This window comes from Lygodium microphyllum, chromosome 17, assembly GCF_053477565.2.
Source record: "Lygodium microphyllum isolate KBCC chromosome 17, Lygodium_microphyllum_v1.1.10, whole genome shotgun sequence".
NCBI classification, from domain to species: domain Eukaryota; kingdom Viridiplantae; phylum Streptophyta; class Polypodiopsida; order Schizaeales; family Lygodiaceae; genus Lygodium; species Lygodium microphyllum.
The window spans coordinates 46,887,355-46,908,447 of record NC_141151.1 but is presented as its reverse complement, the minus strand read 5'-3'; the positions used below and the strand labels follow the sequence as shown (position 1 = coordinate 46,908,447).

The 21,093-nt window shown below is 41.0% G+C and overlaps 1 protein-coding gene across 1 annotated transcript in view; it reads left to right on the top strand.

The window, feature by feature from the left end:
• The window catches only part of LOC148021851 (uncharacterized), a 134,881-nt gene extending 115,207 nt beyond the window's left edge, over positions 1 to 19,674 (top strand). The window contains exons 26-27 of the mRNA XM_087697364.1: positions 18,654 to 18,688; positions 18,800 to 19,674. Of these exons, the coding sequence (XP_087553490.1) occupies positions 18,654 to 18,688; positions 18,800 to 18,977 (213 nt within the window). The 3' untranslated portion in view covers positions 18,978 to 19,674. The remainder of the gene's footprint in view (positions 1 to 18,653; positions 18,689 to 18,799) is intronic.
• The last annotated feature ends 1,419 nt before the right edge of the window (positions 19,675 to 21,093 follow it).

Genomic DNA, 21,093 nt, shown 5'->3' with positions numbered 1-21,093 from the left:
ACTAAGGAACACCTTAGGCCCATTTATGTAGATCTTGGTGTTTCACATCCATTGCCGCCTTGAATGGTACGCTATACGTCTTTTTGATAGTGAATGATTTCTCTAGGTACATGTAAGTGTATTTCTTGAATTAGTTAGATGTCATGTGGATACTATGAGGAGTCATTTTGGTAGTAAGTTTACCTTCCACGAGTTCTTCGAGAATCTACAGGAGCACGGCATTGTGCGCCAACTCGCTTCTACCAACTCTCCTGCATAGAATGGAGTCGTAGAGTGTAGGAACCAGACAGTTATGAATATGACACGCTCTATATTGTTCATAGCAGAGCTCCCCGAGCACTTTTGGGTTGAGAATGCTAACACTTCAGTATACATTCTTAACTGATGTCTGACTACGGTGGTCCCTGAAAGGACTCTGTAGGAGGCATTTTTTGACTCTCGGCCTATTGTTTCTCACTTCAGAGTCTTTGGTGGTTGTGCTTATATGCACATCCTTGATGACAAGATAGTAAAGCTCACCCCTTGTGCTGATCTCTTGATCTTTATGGGCTATTTTTTCGAAGCAAAAGCCTACCGTTTGTTCGCGAACAAGGTGATCGTTAGGAGGGATGTCGTCTTTGATGAGAGGGACAACATGTGGTGTTCTATACCGAAGTCCATATTTTCACTTGCGCTCGTATCACATGAGATCGTGCCTTTTGAGCCAGTTCTATTGCCAACTCCTGATCATTTTGGAGATACTTCAGCTCCCAGGCTTCCCCTCCACAAGATCTATTATCTCATTGGTACCAACAGACCATGTGGAATTCGAGGATCTTTCCACTAGATTTCACTCTGGAGGGCCTTAGAAGGATTGGTCGACTTGTCTCTCAGGCTTCACATCCATCGTTGTTAACAACTCATTACATTGCACATTCTGAGGAGGAGGCTTTCTAGGACCCTTTGAGGCATGAGGCCATGGAAAATGAACTAGATAATATAGACCAAAATGGGACTTGGACCTTGGTGGATCATCCTCATTACAAGCCGACCATTGGGACAAAGTGGATCTTTAGGACTAAGCTAAAGGCTCCTAGTACTTTAGACAAATTTAAGGCTCCCCTTGTAGTGAATGTTTTGGGCGAAAGCACGGTATTGATAATGAAGAAACCTTCACGTCTACTACCCGGTTGATATCATTTCGTCTGTTAATTGCGCTCACTACTCACCATGGTTGATTGATCTATTATATGGATGCCAAAAAGGCTTTTTGAATAGTTATTTGGAGGAGCAAGTCTTTGTGGAGTAGCCTCTTGGCTTGGTATCACAGGATGAAAGAGGTCTTTGTACCAGAAAATGGTGTTCTTACGGACTCATGGATACCATTCTGCCACTTATGATCCAAATCTATATTTGTGCACGACAAGTGCGAGAGTTAGCTATATCCTGATGTATGTTGATGACACACTTTTTACTAGCTTAGATTCTGCGAGAATGACAAAAATCAAGGCAAAGCTTTGTGCTAGACTTGAGATGGCCGACTTAGGTTTGATGTCTTATTTTTTGGGAATTGAGATTATTCGATTTGAGGAAATATCTTATTGTCACAATAGAAATACGCTCTACAGTTGGTGGAACAATAGTGCATCGTTTAGACATGGACAGTTGACCACGTCTCTAGATTTCATTGTCCATCTACATAAGTATACCTTAAGTCAATCTTTGATGCTCACACCTATCGCTTTGTTGTAGAAAAACTACTTTAGTTTATACATAGTAGGCAAAATCTAGCATACTCAGTTAGTTTGCTTAGTTAGAAATTTAATGCACCTAGAATGTCTAGTTGGATTGCTTGTCCTCGTGTGTTAAGATATTTAAGGTGTATTTATAATTGTGGAGTAACTTATGGTCATGATTTATGCTTGCAAGGACATACTGATTCTGATTGGGCAGAAGATCTTGATAACTTTGTTTCCACGCGGTAACCTCTTTATCTTTTGTACAATATCCATCTCTTAGGCTAGCCATAAGCAACAGATGGTGGCTGAAGGTAGAGTATCAGACTCTCTTCAATGGTATCATTGAGGCTATCTTTTTGAGGAACTTGCTAGTTGCACTGCAATTTCCTTGTAAGATGCCTACCATTTTCTACTACGGCAACCAGCCATTGCCCTTGTAGGTAATTCTATCATTATATCTCGAGCATGACACATGGTGGTTCACTTCCACTTCATCAAAGAGCAAGTTGAGCTAGGTACTATTCGCTTAGAGTTTGTGTCTTTTAGTGACAATTTTGTAGATATTTTGACCAAGGCAGTCCGTCTCTACAGTTCCTTCTACCACAGATTAACTTGGGTACACTCTCCTCTACTTCTTTAGCTTGATGGGGAGAGGGTACTTTTCTCTTACTTCTCCTTCTCGTTTGAGAAGAGACCGTTTTTTTCTCTTCATAGTGATAGTAATGATGTTTATAGTTTTTTACTCTAAGACATTCATTTACTTTGTATTATACATTATGGACATTTGTAACTTCATCTACACTGTTAAGATGACATGATTGTAGAAAGGCGCTTGGGCAAGTGAACAATTTTTCTGTGAGGGCATTGTCCAAGTGGTACCATTGCATTGCATTTTGCATGAGTATGAAAACTTGCATTTTATTTTTTTTTGTATTACTCCATGTATTCGTATTCTTTATCTATAAACATGCATTTATACACATTTATTCCTCTAGTTCCACCATACTTGTGACATTGTACATAGCTAGTCTCCAAAGGTAATTTTTCTCTATACTTGCATGTTGCCTTTGTTGATCTTGCTTGCTCACATGTCTTGTTTGTCTCTCCGTATATTCTCCCTATGATTGGCACACACATATCCTTAGGTAATTTATAGGCACTTATCCTAGTAGTGTGTAGGATTATTTTCCTTGTTTTATGAAGATAGTGGGACTACCCATTCTTATTTTCCGTACCTTTAGACATAATGACTCAATGGGACAAATACTGATTTAAAACCCTCACTTAATGCTAAATCTCGTAACAAGCTAAAACAGAGTTTTAAAAAAAGTCCATTATTGATTCCATTTGCCTTTGTAAAACTTGGTAGACCCCTAGGCATTCCACAAGCATTCTTGGTTCGATGCTGTGGTATTAACCCTCGGAATGCCACATGGTGCAAAGAAGACTTGAGAAGGAGCATAAGAAGGCAGCCCGATGGAAATATAAGACCAAGAAGTGTTGGAAATTTTTTAAAATCAAGAACAGGGTAGACAAAAGATAAAGCGCATTTTAGTCGTCTGTAAGAGAGCACCAGGCTTCCTCTTATGCAACTTGTAACTGGAAAGACTGATGTAAAGAAACGATAAGAATAGGAAAGAATAAGAAAAGAGTGAAAAGGAGGACCAAGGCCGAACGGTTGGTCATGGAAATGGGTTGGGTGCCCAAGGGGAGAAGGGCATGTATAAAAGCCAAAAAGTGAATGGATAAGCTCATTCTTGGTGTGTGTGCAAACTAGCTCTCTTCTTATTCTTGTTCTTGCTCTTCTTTGTGTATGAGAGAGGAAGAGAGTGAGTGTTAGAGAGGGAGAGTGTGAGGGTGTGAGAGTGAAGGACTGTGGAGAAGCTCTTCTTATCCTCTTCTCATCATCTTCTTCATCTCTTTTCTTTTCTCGTGCGTGTGGCTATGGAGGTTATAGCTTGGAGCATGGAGAAAGAGTTTGCTTGAGCTAGTGCCTTAAATCGTGGAGCGATCGAAGGATTTGAGGAAGAGGACTACAATGTTCGAATTCAACCGTAAGCTCACTACATTCTTATGAGAGAGTGTGCACAGCTATGTGAGAGGTAGCCATTGCCACTCACTTGAAATCCTTGACTTGATAAGCGGTCCGTAGGGTCTCGACAGTTGCTAGTGATAGTTATGACATTTTGATTCCGTTGTGGGGACCAATGGATTCAAGTTTGAGTGCTTGTACGCTCCAAATCGAGCGACAAAGTAGGAGTTTGTCTCGAAACGGTGCTCCATATAGGTAGAAAGCAAGAGAATTAGAAGATATTCAGTCTCCTTTGTCGGATAGTTTAGATTTTGGAAGATTTGGGAACGTTAGTTAGATCAGTGGTAGGATGTTTTTCATTAGCAAGACCCATTAGGTTGAGCAAAATTAGGAAAAAAGAAAAAAAGGATAAGCATATGTAACAACCAAGAAGCAAGGAAAGAAAAGAAAATAGATTTTGAATACCATAGAAGGAAAACAATGAGTAAGAGAATAAAGAGAGAGCATTAAAAGAAGAGAAAGAGGGGGAAGAGCTCATTTTGACATATGAGAGATTGAGAGAGAGAGAGAGAGAGAGAGAGAGAGAAATAAGTCAAGAGAGCAACAACGATAGAAATCCGTTGTATCATCTCTCTCCGTCATTCGAGGTATGCTGAGAACCCTGCTTGCTAATTGAGGAATAAGGAAAGGATCATAGCTAGGTATACATGTGATTGAGTGAGTCATTCGTCATCGGTTTTTGTCATTTGGTGTGTTTTTCCACCACTCGGTCGGTGCCCTGGGTTTCGAATGGCTAACTCCTAACCGGCCCCTTGAATGGCCAAGTGACTTTTGTTCACTCAGACACACCTCGGACTCAGACAATTTCCACTCGGACGGCCGAGTCGATCCACTCGAATACCTAAAAGTCCCCTCAGACGATTCGCACTTGGATGGCGCAATTGCCCACTCAGATACATCTTCTTGGACTAGGATAAACACCCTCGGAGTCTAACGCGACTATTTGGATAGGCCAAATTTACCACTTGGACGACCAAATCTGGGACTCGGATAGACAAAGACCTGCAATTAGTTCGAATTGGCAAACAACTTGAATTAGAACATATTTTTAGGAACCATCCAGACCCCCAAACATATCAAAGGTTGTGAGCCAATTATCGGGTGACCCTAGCTGGATCTCAGACGTGCAAGTGTGACCATAGAGCTTATCAATACTAGAATTTATCCTAACAAGCCCAAGAATTGACCAAATCAGCCGGTCACTTGCAGTTTACTTCCACTAGAGGCACTATTGGACTACCTGGGCGGGCTACACATTAGAACCCCATAGAGAATCAAAATTGACTGCTAGGTGTGATTGCAACTTGCATAAAAGAGCTGCAACTGTACAGAATTGATTGGTAAGGTGTTTTTGTGAATGATATCGTTGAAGGTTGCACATTGTATTGTAGGCACTTAGGTGCATGAGAAAAGTTGAAAACCTTATTGTACACAACTCACATTGCGTTGCACCATTTAAGTGTGTGAGTAAGTGTAAACTTGCAAAGTGATTTAATTAACAAGGAACACACTAAAGGGGAATTAAGCTAAGAAACGAATCCACTAGTAGGACTTGCTAAATCCCTAGAACTACGGAAACAAATCAAGAAATCCAACATTGAGAAGTAGACAGCCTCAAACAATCTGATAACCGAGTGAAGAAAGCAACGCACCACAATTAGAGATGTGTCCTTAGCCGATCTAATCACCCTAATTAACACCTTAGTGGTTCGAGAGACTGCCAACATGGCAAGTGCTAGCATGGACACATGCAACCATAAGCTTGATCTAGAAGATTTTCTAGTCGACATAGAGCAAGTGTGTGAGGCAAACAGCCTCATGGACCTCGCTCAGTATGCACAAGCTTTTGGACTCTGCCTAGGAGACAAGGGACGAACTTGATTTACTAGCCTAGACAACATTGAGTGCAACAACTTCAATAGCCTAAAGGATCTTTTCATTAAGAGATTTTCCAAAGCCGGATACTCGAACAACCTCATTGTCAGGTTGATGAATGTCAACAAAAAAGACAAGAAGGAAATTCGAGACTATGTCACTCACATGAGAAGTCTCTACAAGAGGATTCCAGCGAGATGGAGCGACCCAATGAGAGAGCAATTTCCACTGTTTTTATTAATGGAATTCGAAACGAAGAACTCTATAAAATCTTAGCTAGTAACTCAAACCTGCAAAGGGATATGTTAGCCAGGGTCTTTGAAGAAGCAATACATATGGATGACTTACTGAGAGAGAGAAGCGTAAGAGCCATATCGCAAGAGAACACCACCTTTAGGAACACCAAAAGAACCACAATCCTTAGTGATAGATTAAGCTATAGCACGCAAGATAAGAGAGAAAACATCGACCAAAACCAAGGGATGGATGACGTGACGTTAAAGTTAGCCCAGCTACAAGAGATGTTGAGAAGGCCAGTGCGACCCCATATGCAATGTGTGCATCGTGGTGGAAACCATATTTCAACTGAATGTCCCGACTCTAAATCACAGTCGTGTACTAACTGTGGTAGATTTGGACATGATGGGATGCACTTCCGATTGCCAAGAAGGCTCCCATATCCACCACCCTATACTCAATCTTACTATCTAGGAAATAGGCAGTCCAACTTTGGAAGAGGAGCTCCATTAGCTCTACCAGCGTCCAATGACTCGAAGCTAGTTTCCCTTAGGATTGACATCAACCCTATGGAAATCCCTAGGCCACCTAGACCCATAGTCACCCATCCATTGAGTGATGCTCCAATACACTTTGTAAAGGAGCCATTGGAGGATGAAACGTATGTGAATCCCTATGACTCCTATGACAAGGAGGCTAATCTTATATGGATGGATGTAAGATCAGTGCCAGTTATGGCTTTAGGCAAGGGAAGAGGTAGAGGTTTTCGAGGGGGCCCAAACTAAAAGCCACTAGCATGTTGGACTTGTGGACATCCAAGGCACATTTTCTCTTGTTGCCTTGCAATGAAGCAAGCAAACAAGGATAAGGCTGACTTGAGATGTCTGGAGTATGGAGTTATATATTTGTATAATGATTGTCTAGATGAAAGCCCTCCACTAGTACGGCAGTTGTGCAATTAGTACCACTTGGACTCTTTAGTGTTGAAACACTTGATGATGAAGCCATACCAATCCCACTAAACATCATGAACCAAGTGCAAATGAGGTAGGCCGGTATCTCATTACCTGGACCTAGCAACTTAGATGCAACATCTGATGGAAAGAAGAGCCAGAGAAGGAGAAGGAAGAGGATAGACGCCAAGATAACACTTGAAACAGATAGTGCCACTACATTGTGACTAGAGGGAAACAGGACACAGACGTAGAGGCAAAACCATTTGCCCCTAAGACAGTGGAAAAGGGAAATGCCAAGGTTGGAGAATCTCTGACCTAAAATACCAATTAGAAGTTGTGGACAAAGTCAAAGAGTGGGTGAAAGAAGCTCAAGCGCACTTGTAAGATGTAGAGCTTGTCTTGGAGGATGAGATTAATGAGCTCTCTAGCGTGAGTCCACCAGTCTCCCCTACACACTTGAGATTAAGAGGCACATCAACACCCCATGTAGTACCACACGAGCAGAATCTAGATGTCACGGACAAACGAACCACCTTGGAGCATTGGCAGAAAGATCTTGAGTTAGACGAAAAGGAAAAGAGTGGCAATTTGCTCTCACGACACTAATATCAACTCTTGTAACCTTGCCATTAGAAGAATTGCTTAAGTAAGACCCCATGCTATGGCAAGCGTTGAAGCAGTGGGTAGAAAGACCCAATGGACATGGAGTGATTGACTTGCTTAACCATGATACGTAGACACATATACCAAGCTTAATCCTAAACCCTTTGTCTAAAGCTCTACAAGTGAATGCCTTCTGGGAGGGCACGGAAATGCATGCAGTCTTACTTGTTGTTGCATTAGGTAATGCCACATGAAAAGAAATTGTAGACACAGGAGCAGGAGTTGGTATACTTAGCCACACAATTCTGTAAGCTTGGGGAAACCACCACTGGAAATTGTACAGTTTAATGTTACACTAGCAAATGGAATGAAAGTCAAACCATTCGGAGTGCTAAAAGATCGGTCTCTAAAGATAGGAGAAATCCAATTCTTAGTTAACTTCATAGTCATGAAGAGAGTAGACTACGACATTTTGTTAGGTAGGCCATGGATGGGAAATGCTGGAGTGATAGAGGATCAGGGTAATGGTCTAATATTCTTGGGCAACATAACAAAAGCTGTTCGCATAGAGATGGACACTTAGAAAACCTCACGAGTTAACCTTGATGCTATCCTTGCAATACTAAAGGGTGACTCACAAGAAAAGCATGAACATGGATCCTTAACTAAGTATATTCCTTGCCTTGAGGATGAGCGTGATTGGATGTATGTATGGGCAACCATCGACTTGCCATTCTCAAACGATGAGAATGACTATAAGCAAGTTGTAGAAGCAACTCGTAAACCCAATAGAGTCACATCTTTTGAGTTACGCTAGAATTATGCTACATCATTGGTACCTCTTTGCATGATGGCCAAGAGTTCTATTAGCCAACCGGTGTCTATTACCTACCATATATCAACTAATAAACTTGAACTCCATAGAATTCTGGAGTACCTGATGAGAGCCGAGCCGCAAACTTTAAACCTCTTAAGGATCTCATAGAGAATCCGAAGTGGCAATGGACCAAGGTGCATGACCTAAATCTGTTGTATAACTGAGTCCTCATCGTGGATGAGAAAAGTCCTACAAACAGGAGCCATGGAAACGATGAACAGTCTGACTATGAAGATTCAGATAATAAGTATAAAGAGTGCTATTCGAATGGTTAGAAAAGTAAGGATGAAGCCAAGACCATAGAGTAGGACAGAGAAGAATGAGTGATTGTGTAGATAAGAGTGGACTCTAAACCACGAGAGGCCAGTGCTTTTAGGATGGAAAGAGGAGTCATCAAGGTGAATTGTGATTGTACTTGGTTAAAGCACCTAGATATAGTGGACTATGAGCGAGCTAGATTAGTTCAATCAGGCACCACACCACTACTTAGAGTGGAATCAAACTCGAAGCTACAACCACCAGGGGAAACTCCTTCCAGTGAAGGTTGTGAGTTCAACTCTGAGTCGGAAGTCAGCCATGAGAGTGATCCAGAAATCCCACGACCACCTAGGACCGAATGCACCAAAGGGGACCTCTCAGTCTATCTGAGGCGCAAGAGGGTTAAGGAAGAAAGAAGGAAACGGTCCAAGTCCTCAAAAGTTGAATGACAAAAGAAACCACATGACTTATCCAAATGCTTCACTAAGTATAAGAAGGGTGATCGCATAGTGGTGTTAGTAGGAGCCAAACGAGCAGGACAGGTTAGTGAACCCATTGAAGAACCCGCTAAAGTTAAGGAAATCAACTTGGCAAGGAAAGGGGACAAAAGCCTCGACCCATGTACATAGCCAACAATTTAATTGAGCAAGAGGAGGTCAAGCACATTAATCTCTTATGAGAGTATGTAGATGTATTTGCTTGGTCCTTAGAAGAGCTGAAAGGAATAGATCCGAGTATTGTGACTCACAACATTCCTATGACCCCCAACTCAACACCAGTCAAACAAAGACCGTATGCAATGAACCCCAAGCATGCTGGATTCATTTACGAGATTAAGCACATGGACTAGGTATTACCCATAGTAATTGTCTTGAAGAAAAATGCTGGATTCAAGTGTGTGTGAATTACAAAAAGGCCAGCGTAGCGACAAAGAGAGACAATTATTCATTACCATACACCGAGCACATGCTTGAGAGAGTGGTAGGGAAGAAAGCCTATAGTTTCTTCGATGGCTTCTCCAGCTATAACCAAGTAGTGCAAGTGCACTCAAATGACATGCATAAAATGGCACTCTCAATAGAATGTGGTGTGTTTGGTTACGTAGTTATGCCATTTGGGCTAACTAATGTATCTGCTACCTTTTAGCATTTTATGTGTGCTATTTTCAAGGATATGCTTAGAAAGTGTTTGGAAGTACTCGTTGACAATTTGTATATTTGTTCTAGTTGGGAGAAGCACCTAGACAAACTCTGCATAGTGCTCGAACGGTGTAGACAATATGGTCTCTCATAAGTCCCTTAAATGCCAGTTTTGGGTAAAGCATGGATGTATCCTAGGACATGTGGTCTCAAAAAACGGCATTGTTACAGACTTTTTCAAAGTTACCAGTGATTTTCGATTTACCACCACCAATCAACTACAAGGGAGTTAAGTGCTTCCTCGGCTACATGGGGTACTATCGACGGCTTGTGTTGAATTATCCACTCATTGCATGACCACTTTACAAGCTGTTGATTTAATTTGAGTGGATTGAGGAGTGCCAATACGCCTACGACCAATTGACAAAGGTTGAGTGCCGCACCTATTCTACGAGCCTCATATTGGTCCATTACCTTCCATGTGCACATTGATGCATCAAAGTTCACTGTGGCAACAGTTTTGTGCGAGCTTGAACAGCATAACTTGGATTACCTAGTGAGCTTTGCAAGCAGATAACTCTCTAACACGGAAATGAAATACTCCATAACAAAGAGAGAAGGGCTAGCTATGGTGTTTGCTGTTAAGAAAATTTGACATTACCTTCCAACTACATCCTTTACTTTCTTTGTTGATCATCAAGCATTGCTTTATCTTGTGAATAGATCTTGGGCAATAGGACGCCTTGCTCGATGGTTACTTCTACTATTAGAATTATATTTCTCTGTAGTAGTACGGAAGGACGAAGAATATTACATGTCAGACCATATGTCTCGCATAACCAAAGAAGCAGTTGGGCAAGACATTGTAGATGACCTACCGACACACATCTATTTAGAATGTCCAACGACAAAAGAGATTTGTTTAGAGTAGACCTTACACCTTATTGGGCAGATGACATAGTCCACGTCCTAGAACATGGACTACTTGAACGTCAAATTGAGAAGGCTAGGCTGAAATGTCTCATTCTAAAGATTCAACCCTATCAATTGATTGCTGGCCAACTCTACTGATTAGGGCTGGATGGACTTTTGAGAAGATGTGTCTATGAGCACAAGATGCATTATGTGCTTGTAGAAGCCTCAAGCCAACTGTCAAGCTAAAGCCACAAATAAGATCCTAGTGATTGTCCTAGCCAAGGTGGTCTCTGTCTCTTGTAGTGATTGGGACAATAAGCTAATGGCCACATTATGGGCTTACAGGACAGCCTACAAAATGGCCATAGGACAAACACCATTCAAGCTGACCTATGGAACTGACACAATCTTGCTAGGTGAGTTCTTTGTTCCAAGCTTGAGAATGGCAATCCAAGAGAGGTGCGATATCAAGGAAGCAAGGACAAATCACCTAGTAGAACTAGAATGCCTATTTGAAACCCGGCTCATTGCAATGCAGGCCCTAATCTGTTAGAAGGCATGACACAAGAGTTGGTTTGACAAGCATGTCAAACAACACGACTTTGAACAAGAAAACTTAGTGTTGTTCACAAACAAAAGATGAAGTTCAAGGGGGTTGGGACCTTTCAAAGTCCATAACATTAGTAGAGCAGGCAATGTGGAGCTTGAAACCCTAGAAGGAGAGGGTATAGGCTTTTTCAATGGTAGTTGCATCAAGAAGTACTACTCTCCATCACACCCACTATACGAGCCTCCAATGATAAAACCACCCATGAATGTTAGACTAGTAACTATCACAAGCATAGAGGATGAGGACGAAGAAACAGTAGCACTATTCTACTTGCGCATAATGGTAAACACCCAAAAGTCACACACCTTTGATGCATTAATGTGGAACTTGTAAAGACACCCAGTGTGAAATACTCGCAACACTTAGAAGTCCCAACCAAAGCTGCAATCCAAATAGCCAAGTGGGTTCCCAAACATAAATCGCGGGCTACCAAGGGCACATCTGCAAGATCTCATAGCTCTCGTGTCTCATACGCCAAACCTAAAAGAAAAAGCTAGCGTTACACAAATAGGCAAAGGACCAAACCATGATGATTGCCAAAAGTCCTATTGTGTGCCCAAGGCTTCTATGATGGCAATATCCTAGTGTGGTTGCCTAAATCCATGAATGGCACACTTGCCCATCCACCGCAACCTTCCAACCAATATGCATGCACTCATAAGCCAATAGGAGATAAAAATCAGCGCGAGCAAAAAGATGCTCAACCCATGAATACTCGATGGGTCTATCGCCCAAAAGTCAGACCCACTACCGATAGGCCTTGTCCTAATATCTCCAATCGACCACCCACTACACAAATAGAGAACCACACGTCCCTTGAACCACAAGCTCAATCAAAGGCGACATATAACGAACACTCCAATAGCCACTTCATAGCGAAGGCAACCATAGCTAGGTGGTCTAGTTGAGTCAAAACCCGACCACCCATAGATCTTTTTTTTTTTTTTTGCAAGTAAAATGTGGCTGATTATATTACTAAAAAAAAAACCGATTACAATGGAGTGCTCATGCTCAACAGATTAGCGGGAGTTGATGCAAAGTTACAAGTACATCATGTATACAAGTCTCTCAAGGCGATTTGGGGGGAACGGGGGCAAGAAGCCAAGGCTACCTACCTGTATCACAAAAAACAAGTCCTGACCGCCCCAAGTGCGCATAAAATGACAACGGAGCTCCTGATGAGCCTTGGACTCGCCCTGCATCTGATTCCATCAGCCGCGGAGGGAGTGGATGATGGAGGTCCATAGCTTTGCTAAGGTCGCCTGTGCTTAAAGTCTCTCCACCAAAAGCCTCCTAACACCGTGCCTTCTAGATATGCCATCCAATAAGACTCCCTATGATCTCCCATACCTCAGAGCAGTCTGCACCCCATGAGATACATCAAGGGTGGGTGCTATACGGCGAAGGATGCAGCATGCTCCTCTCCATACGAACTGTGCCTCCTCACATGACCAAAGGCAGTGCTTCGGGGTTTCCAGAGGCTACTGTGTCCAGTGCTTACAACCTCCCTCCTGCATTTGGGCAAGCCAACTTTCCACCGCCAAGCCTCCATGTGCCATCAGTCATAAGAAATACGATACCCTCCTCGGCCTCCAACTATCCCATAGGCGGCGCCAAAAGGTCCGTTGGAAAGGCTCCATGATGCTGTGCTCTGCCCAATGCCTGCTACGTGACGGCACCCAATCCATATCCTTCTGCATCAATACATGTCTGCCAATCCTAGTAGTGACTCTAGGAACCTCGATGGCTTGTCGTACTGTTCTAAGTTGAAGTTCTCAACTTTCCCTCGCTCTTGAGTCTTCCTCCTCTCGAGTTTCTTTGCAGCAACCTAGTTTTTTAGGCTTTTCTTTAGTAATTTTTATTTCAGTTTTCAACTTGAAATGGCATCATCTTTCTGCTGCGCTCATCGTGCCGATAGTCAAGGAAAAAGGTTTGATAATTGGTCATGGTGGGAAGAAGTAAATGTTGATCACCCTTTGAGTGGTGAAGGATCTCAACCATGGGCTTACAAGCTTTGCCCAAATAAGTGAACTAGTGAAGCAAACAAGAAAATCTATTGAATCAAGCATTTCCATTTCGAATTTTTATTTATTTTAATTTTTTAAAGTTACTTAAATATTAAAATATGAAATACCAATTGTCACTTGTTTCGTCTTATGCAAAATTCTATCGAAGCTCATCTACTATATGAGCCAAATTTAGAGTTACTTTTTTATTCTAATGTGACCTTGGAGAAGCAAAGGGAGCTTCATAACCATGTAGCAAGTCAATAAGTTACAAGCTTATCTTGCATCTATACCATGACATGTAGCAATTAACCTTGCAACTTTTATGACACCATTCCTATCATATGTGTCTAGAGCAGGATCAATATCAAGGAGTGTTACCTCCACACTTATTGCAGGCATTGTATCGGCCATGGCATCAACAACACCACATGTTGCACGTACACAAAGCACACTTGATGCTTGTTGGTATTCCAAGAAAAAGCAAGAGATGGATACATCAATGGCACTTTTTTTCTATCATGACCTTTGTATTTTAAATTGATGTGCAAGAAGATTGGTGAGTCTAGCTCTTCGTATGTACCTCCCTCATCAAAGACCTTATGCACTACTTTGCTCGAAAGAAAAAGCATCTTGTTGAGTAAGCAGCAGTGACTAGAAAGAGCTTGTGGGCTAAAAATGAAGTTTCCTTGATTGTTGATGGTTGGAGTGATGCATGTAAGCAATTCATTTATGGCATGGTTGCTTATTCTAATGGGGAAATGCATTTCATATCTTCACATGATGCATCAAGGATAGAAAAGTCGGCTGATGTACTTGTAGCAAAGGGGATTACATGCATTGAGCTTATTGGCCTAGAGCATGTTGTGGATTTGTTCCAGATGGAGAGCCCGCAAATAGGGCGGTAGGTGCTATTATCGAAGGATATTATCCCCATATCTCAGTTTCATATTGTATGGGTCTTTGCTTGAATAACCTACTAAAGGATATTAGTAGCCTATCATAGATTGTACTTGTCATGGAGCAAGGAGCTTAAATGGTTAGCTTTGTTATGATAACCAGTTTCTTTGCTATCAGTTCTCTTTGCGGTCGAAGAAGATGCATTTAAAATGCTCTAATAGTAGATTTGCCTTGAATTTCTCAATGCTAGGCAAATTTGAAAAATGCAGTGGTGCCTTGGGACAATTATTTCTTAGTGATCAGTTCACCTCATTAGTATTGATAAATACTCCTACATGTATCTTATCCTTGGAGAAAGCAAATAACGGCACTTTTTGGGATGATGTAAATCAGATAGATGCTATGGTATCACCTATTGTGCATTTATTGAGGATTATGGATGATACGTAACCTTGTATTGACAAGATATATGAGACTATAGATACGCTAAACGAAAAGTTACAAGAGTTGACACCAAATGATGAGGCATAGAAAAATACGCCATTTAGATGTAATGAGGTGGAGCTTCTATAGCTCACCGATATATGCAATTGCATTTGTTGTGGATCTTGAGTTCCAAGGCAAGGGTCAAGAGAATGACACTAAGGTTATGGATGCATGGAGACTTATATTGTCTCATCTAGTATTTGGTCATTGCAATAGACAAAAGATTAGAGACCAGCTTTCATGTTATAGGACTTGTCGAGGTTCTTTTGGTTGTGGGGATGCACAGGAGGATTGCTCTAAGATTGGGACAGCTTTGTGGTGAGAGAACTATGGTTTGAATGGTCCTGAGTTGCAGTAGCTAGCCATCCATATTTTGAGTCATTCAGTTAGCTTCTCTTCTTTGGAGCAACTGTAGAGTACATACATTCACATTGCTTTAAAGAATAGAGACTATCTTTGTGTAGAGAGGGCAAACAATCTAGTATTTGTTAGTGCTGATTTGAGGATGTTATATAAGAGTATGACAACAAAGCCTGATCCATTCAAAAAGTGGGAGATGTAGCAAGAAGAGGAGACACATTCCAATGTAGAGGGAGATGCAATAGTTCATGGTACACATGACGATGAGGCTAGCACTTTCGAAGTAGCTAAAGCAACCTTATATTATGATGATAATCTTTGATTTAGTTTGCTTATCATGAGTCTCATGATACATGTATATTGTATATGATATTATGATCATTGATGATAGTGTGACACTTGGACCATTGTGCCGCGTCAACATTATATTTGTACTTACAGTCTTGCAGTTGTCCTTTGGATTATTCTAGCATACCACATTTTGCTTTAGTCTAGAGATTAGACTTCATATTTGTAGTCTTTTTTGGAACAATGGACATCTTTTTCAAAGATTAGACTTCATATTTATAGTCTTTTAAGTTCTTTGGCAATGGACATGTTCTTTCAACTTAGACTTTAAAGTTTAGCTTATTGTTCATTGTTTTATGGCATATGTATTATGCGCTTTATAATTCACTAGCTTGAATATTGAGCCTTTTAAATTATAATTCAATTTGTGATGACTAGTTTTAGACTGATGCATGATATCTTTAAAGTTAAATCTTAAAATGATTTGTCTTTGTGGATTATATACCTTGGTTTTAACACTCCACATGAATTATGAGTAAAATATTAACTTTTTTTCATAAATTTTAATTTTTTAAATGCTCTTCCTATTCCCGCGTCCCCATTTCCTAGATTTGGCATCTTGGTCACTGTAGCCATTTCCGTTCATGTTCCCTGTTTCATGTTTCTATGGTATTGGCTCAACGATTTATATTAATCTTATGCTCATATACCTTAAAAGGATATTTGTATTACTTAAGTGTCTCAAAATATTGTCCAATGTTCGTCTTTCTATTCAAGGGTGGCCAATGGCTAGAATGCCCTATATTTATACTTGGATCATCATTGATGAGATATCCAAGAATTTGTCCAAAAAGCCTAGATAACTAAGACTTTTCGACTTGGGTGGTCGCCTTGACTAGAAGTTCTCATAATGAGTGGATTGAGAAAGCGAAACTAGATACTCATGTTCAAAGAAACAAACCATGAAATAGTGAACCTATACAATTAAGCTTTTTTTAGTCTAAATTTGGTGACGACTCAAATTTAGAAGGTTGGTACTTTTGAAAGTTATTCAAATGGAAATTTCGTTCATATCAAAGGCTTCAGAATATTGCAATGAACATTTTTATCTTCAATGACTATCTCAAATTCTTAACCATTTGAGATATTTTTAGAATAGAAGGTTTAGAAGCTTCTTTCTCTAAAAAAGTGATATATGGCATCTAGAATAGGACATGTATAATTTTGAAGAGATAAGTGTCCATACACTTGTCATTTATAGCCTCTATTTCCACTTTTGAGCACCATCAATATCAAGGACGCAGTAACCCTGATTTATCGTGCATTAATGCCTAATTTTACTCCCTCAAAACAGCCCCTAAAAGCTTCATTTGAAATGAAAGGCTTTATTTTGGGATAGTAGGACAAATGCACAAAAATCCCCTATAGCAGGACATGTTATGGGAATTCAATCGTATCCTTAATCATTCAATCATTAGCCGTCACTCCCTTTCCTGCCTACACCTTGAAGGAAGCGATTACCCATCCTTTGGACATCATCTTTGGCCAAAGGGAGGTCCACCCAGCTCCCGCCCAGCCCAGCCTTCCTCTTGCAAGTGTTGCCAAGCTTAATTTGCTGCCACCCAGCTTTCCCACATCATTGCAGCTTGCTACCCTTGGAGGACTGTTGCCTAGCTGCTGCCTCATCATCGATATCACTGCTGCTGTGTTCTTTATCAGACGTGTGTTTTCAGCCTAGGAAGGACAGCCGATGTCATCACTTTCGATATCATCTATTGCCTATGGAGCTGCATTTTTCAGCCAGCCAGCCAGCCAGCCTTGCATTTGCTGCCTGAAGTCAATTACAACATCTTGCTGTTTGGAGGATTGTGTTTTGCTCACTCTGCTTCCTACATCCTCATCGCTAGTGGAGTGCTATTGCTGCGTTTGGGATACGTAAACAAGTGACATCACTCTCAGCGCACTTCATCCCGATTCTTGACATATGAAGGTTTCGGGCCCACATTTATCTTTTTCATATTGATTCATCTCCATTGAGCTTTTATAGACTTTGTTCATTTGTTGTTGTACTTTCTGTGACTCTGTGTTTGCCCTAGCATTTCTTTACAGTGGAAGCTAGCAATATCATACAAACAAAGCCTAATAAATTCTACAAGTGAGATCTGTCTATTAAGAATTCCTTTCCACATGGGTCTTTGTTCTTTGACTGTTTGATCAGCTGTGACAGTGTATTTGTTTGTCATTTCTTTTGTCCTAGACATTCATGTGGAGATCCCACTCTGTACTTATTTTGTAGCAGCGTGTTCCCCGTGTTCTGGGTAGGCCATTTGCCACATGGCATGGTAGACGCACTGACTGTGGGCAGGCTGATGTGGGTGGCCACATTTTGACCATTATTTTTGAGTCATCCAACCTGCATTAATGCAGATCAGCCAGTTTTGGTAGTGCTTGGCTATACATAGCCTGCCCCCCACTGCACTACATCATGTGACCAGTAACCAACCCTGTGTGTCATTCCCTCACATTCTCGTATCCGTCTGGTGCCCACACTGATGCTCTGAGTCAGTTTTGGCAGTGTTTAGCTATAAATAGCCTGCCCCCCACTGCACTACATCATGTGACCAGTAACCAACCCTGTTTGTCATTCCCTCACATTCTCTTGTATCCGTCTGGTGCCCACACTGATGCTCTGAGTCGCATGTCGTTACAACCTTGTATCATTCAGCTTATTGTTAGATTTGTTTCTTCATTCTATTCTACAATAGGAGTCCTGCAATTATTGACGAAATTAACTCAAAAGGGACTGTAATTGAATTACTAATTAGAAAGGACATCCAGTCTGCTGAGGTTTGCTGTTTGTAGGCACCAATGATTGAAGCCCATTGTTGCGGACCTATACAATGAACAGTCAAAATCAATTAAAGATGATGTGATCAAGTAGTCTATAAGGAAAAGAAAAAATCCTGGTGGTGCCCCTAAAGCACCTGGCTTGAGACGGATGTTATAAAGAACAAAACAACACTATCATTTACAAGGAGTATTAACAGCTGCAAAATGAAGAGCAAACTGCATTGTCATATGAGAGCATTTCCCACTGTATCCCAAAATGTTACCAACTAGGTTGCATTGATAGCACTTACGGGTGTCAATGCATGATAATTCCGACTGATATGTTTTTTATGTTCTTTAACGATTCGCATATCTACAACGTTTGTGAAAGCTCATAGGGAAAGACTTACATAGGGATCTGACATGTATGAAAGTAAGTGCGTGCTTAAATCTGACAAGAAAACTTCCCCTGTTGTATTATTGATTTGGCATTCGTATATGCAGTTCTCAGGAGAGCCACCATACGGCATGTCTTGCAGGTATCCTCTTAGTGCTTTGTTTTGCATGCTGATAAACTTTGTTTCTGAGAAGTGCCTCCTTTTTTTGCATGCTGATAAGACTTTGTTCCTTAAAACGATCGCTCTTTCCAGTGCTCTTTTTGCAATAAGGAAAGCGATTGCATCTGCAAGGATTGAACAAGGCATTGATAAGTGGTGTCCGCTGAGTTCTCCAGCTACAGTTGAGAATGTGAGGTTGGCTGCAGGGCTGCCGTTGTCACTGTTGAACTTTGCTGGTATGCCAGGAGCCAGGCACCACTCGAAGGCATGAGTCTCAACTCTTGATGATTGTTGCGTGTGCTGGAGCCGAGTGGAGGCTCATTAGAGGTCGTCCATGGGCACAATGAAGGCTTTTGTGCTGAGGGATGGAGTCACTGAGGGGAAACCCTGCAAGCCAGGGAGCTAGTAAATTCCCTTTCACCCTATACTGAGAAAGCTGCAAGCACATGTGCATTGGCCTTCGGTCTGAATCAGCAAGGAATACAGAACGGATAAGACGGTATTAAAAGTTGGCCAGGGCAGGCAATAGAGCATCAAGGGTCCGATGCAGGATGGGGATAGAGGCTGCAGATAATGTATATAATGAAATTATGCATGCAGATTGTGTGTGTGTGTGTGTGTGTGTGTGTGCGTGATGCACCATGAGAAACATATGTAACCTAGTGCAGAGGTCAGGCTAACCCACCTACCCAACCTCACAAGTACAAGAGCATAGAGCCACATGTCACCTCTCTAGGAAACCATTACCTTAACCATAAGCCATATACACCCTTTTCTAAGGCATGTGTTGATTTTGTGCAAAGGATTGCTACCGAACTTCTTGGTTTTTTTAGGTTTGCAAGTGGGGGATAGTGGTGTGTAATTGGCCTAATTATGGCTTCACAATCTAGCCATCTAATTTTATTATTTAATTTCAGCAACCTTTATGGAGAGAGAGAGAGAGAGAGAGAGAGAGAGAGAGAGAGAGATTCAAAATCCTTCAAAAAAACAGTGGAATCTTGTCTACTCTTGGCAAGTGGTCCTAGAAAGTTTTTTGCGGCATCCTCTAGATGAAAATTTGGCTACTTATAGAATTGTTTCTTGGGATGTAAGATAAGAAGCTTACGCTCAATTGACCTAGACAGACAAACTTGTCTCGGTCTCTACTGGCAAGGTGCTAGAGGTGTCAAGCAATACTTTTTCTTCTCATTTAGTGCAAGTGGTTTTTCATGTGCCAGAGTACAATTTATGGTCAACAATTTTGGGCTTTTCCTTGTTTGCCTATGCTTTGTTGAGTTGGACTTCGAATACCCCTAGCAACATTGGGAAATTAATAGAGTTGATCTTAAAGCTAGCAACTACAAATATGATGTATCATTTTTTAATCAAGGATTATGCATAGTTGATGGATAGGGGTGATTCCTTGTAGTGTCTACATAAGAGTAGAGCTTGGCAAAAATCTATAGTGATGGTGGATTGGCTTAATATAACCTCTTCTAAATGCAAATGTTGGTGGGTGGCCTTGCCACTTGTCCTCCTCTTGAGATGCATGTTTTAAATGGCTCCAACTTCTTTTGTACTATAGTTAAGGAGACCTCTCCTTGTAGTTTTTGGCTTTGCTTAGTCCTCCATGCATATGAGCTCTCTTATCTCGAGATTGATGTTCACTTGTTGGAGGCTCCTTACATCTGAAGGATTGGGTTATCGGAAACTCTAAATTTTCAAGATCCACATAGTCACATCTTTTGGTGGTCTAACTTTTTGTGCTGTTGGGACTTCTAAAATTATCCTCTAAAATGAATCACAATCTAACCTTGAAAGCTATACAAACTACCATAACATTTTTCATAGCTTCTTGATGAATGGCTTTCCCTTGCTATCTAAAATCGTGCACTCACTCTTGATGCAACTCAAGAGGGTTAACCTCTCCATATGGAAATGTGTCATTGAAAAGGTGAACCAAATGGTAATCATATATTGGATTCTAGCTATTGTTTGTGTGCAGATATAAAAGTGAATCATTTGCCAAAGCTTGCCCCACCTATTGCCCTCTCGTCTCTTAAGAGGTATCAAGCAAACAATGTCTTAATGAAGTGCTAACCTTTTAAATGAAGAAAACATAAGATGAATCATGATAGTTGATCATAGTGCTAAGAAAATATCCTTGTTGCAAAGCATGTATGAAGACAATAGGATCAACTAGTAAATATTCTTCGTAATTTGATGAACCTCCCTAATCTTGATTATACAAACAAAAGTCAGCGCTTTCTATCTAACACATAATTTCTAGTAAGCATACTAGAGATTCACATTCCAAGCCAACAATATAGGTAAATATTATCAGAATTGTGATTGTCAACATGAACTATATAAACTCAAGATTGATAAGCTCAAATATCTCGTAATCT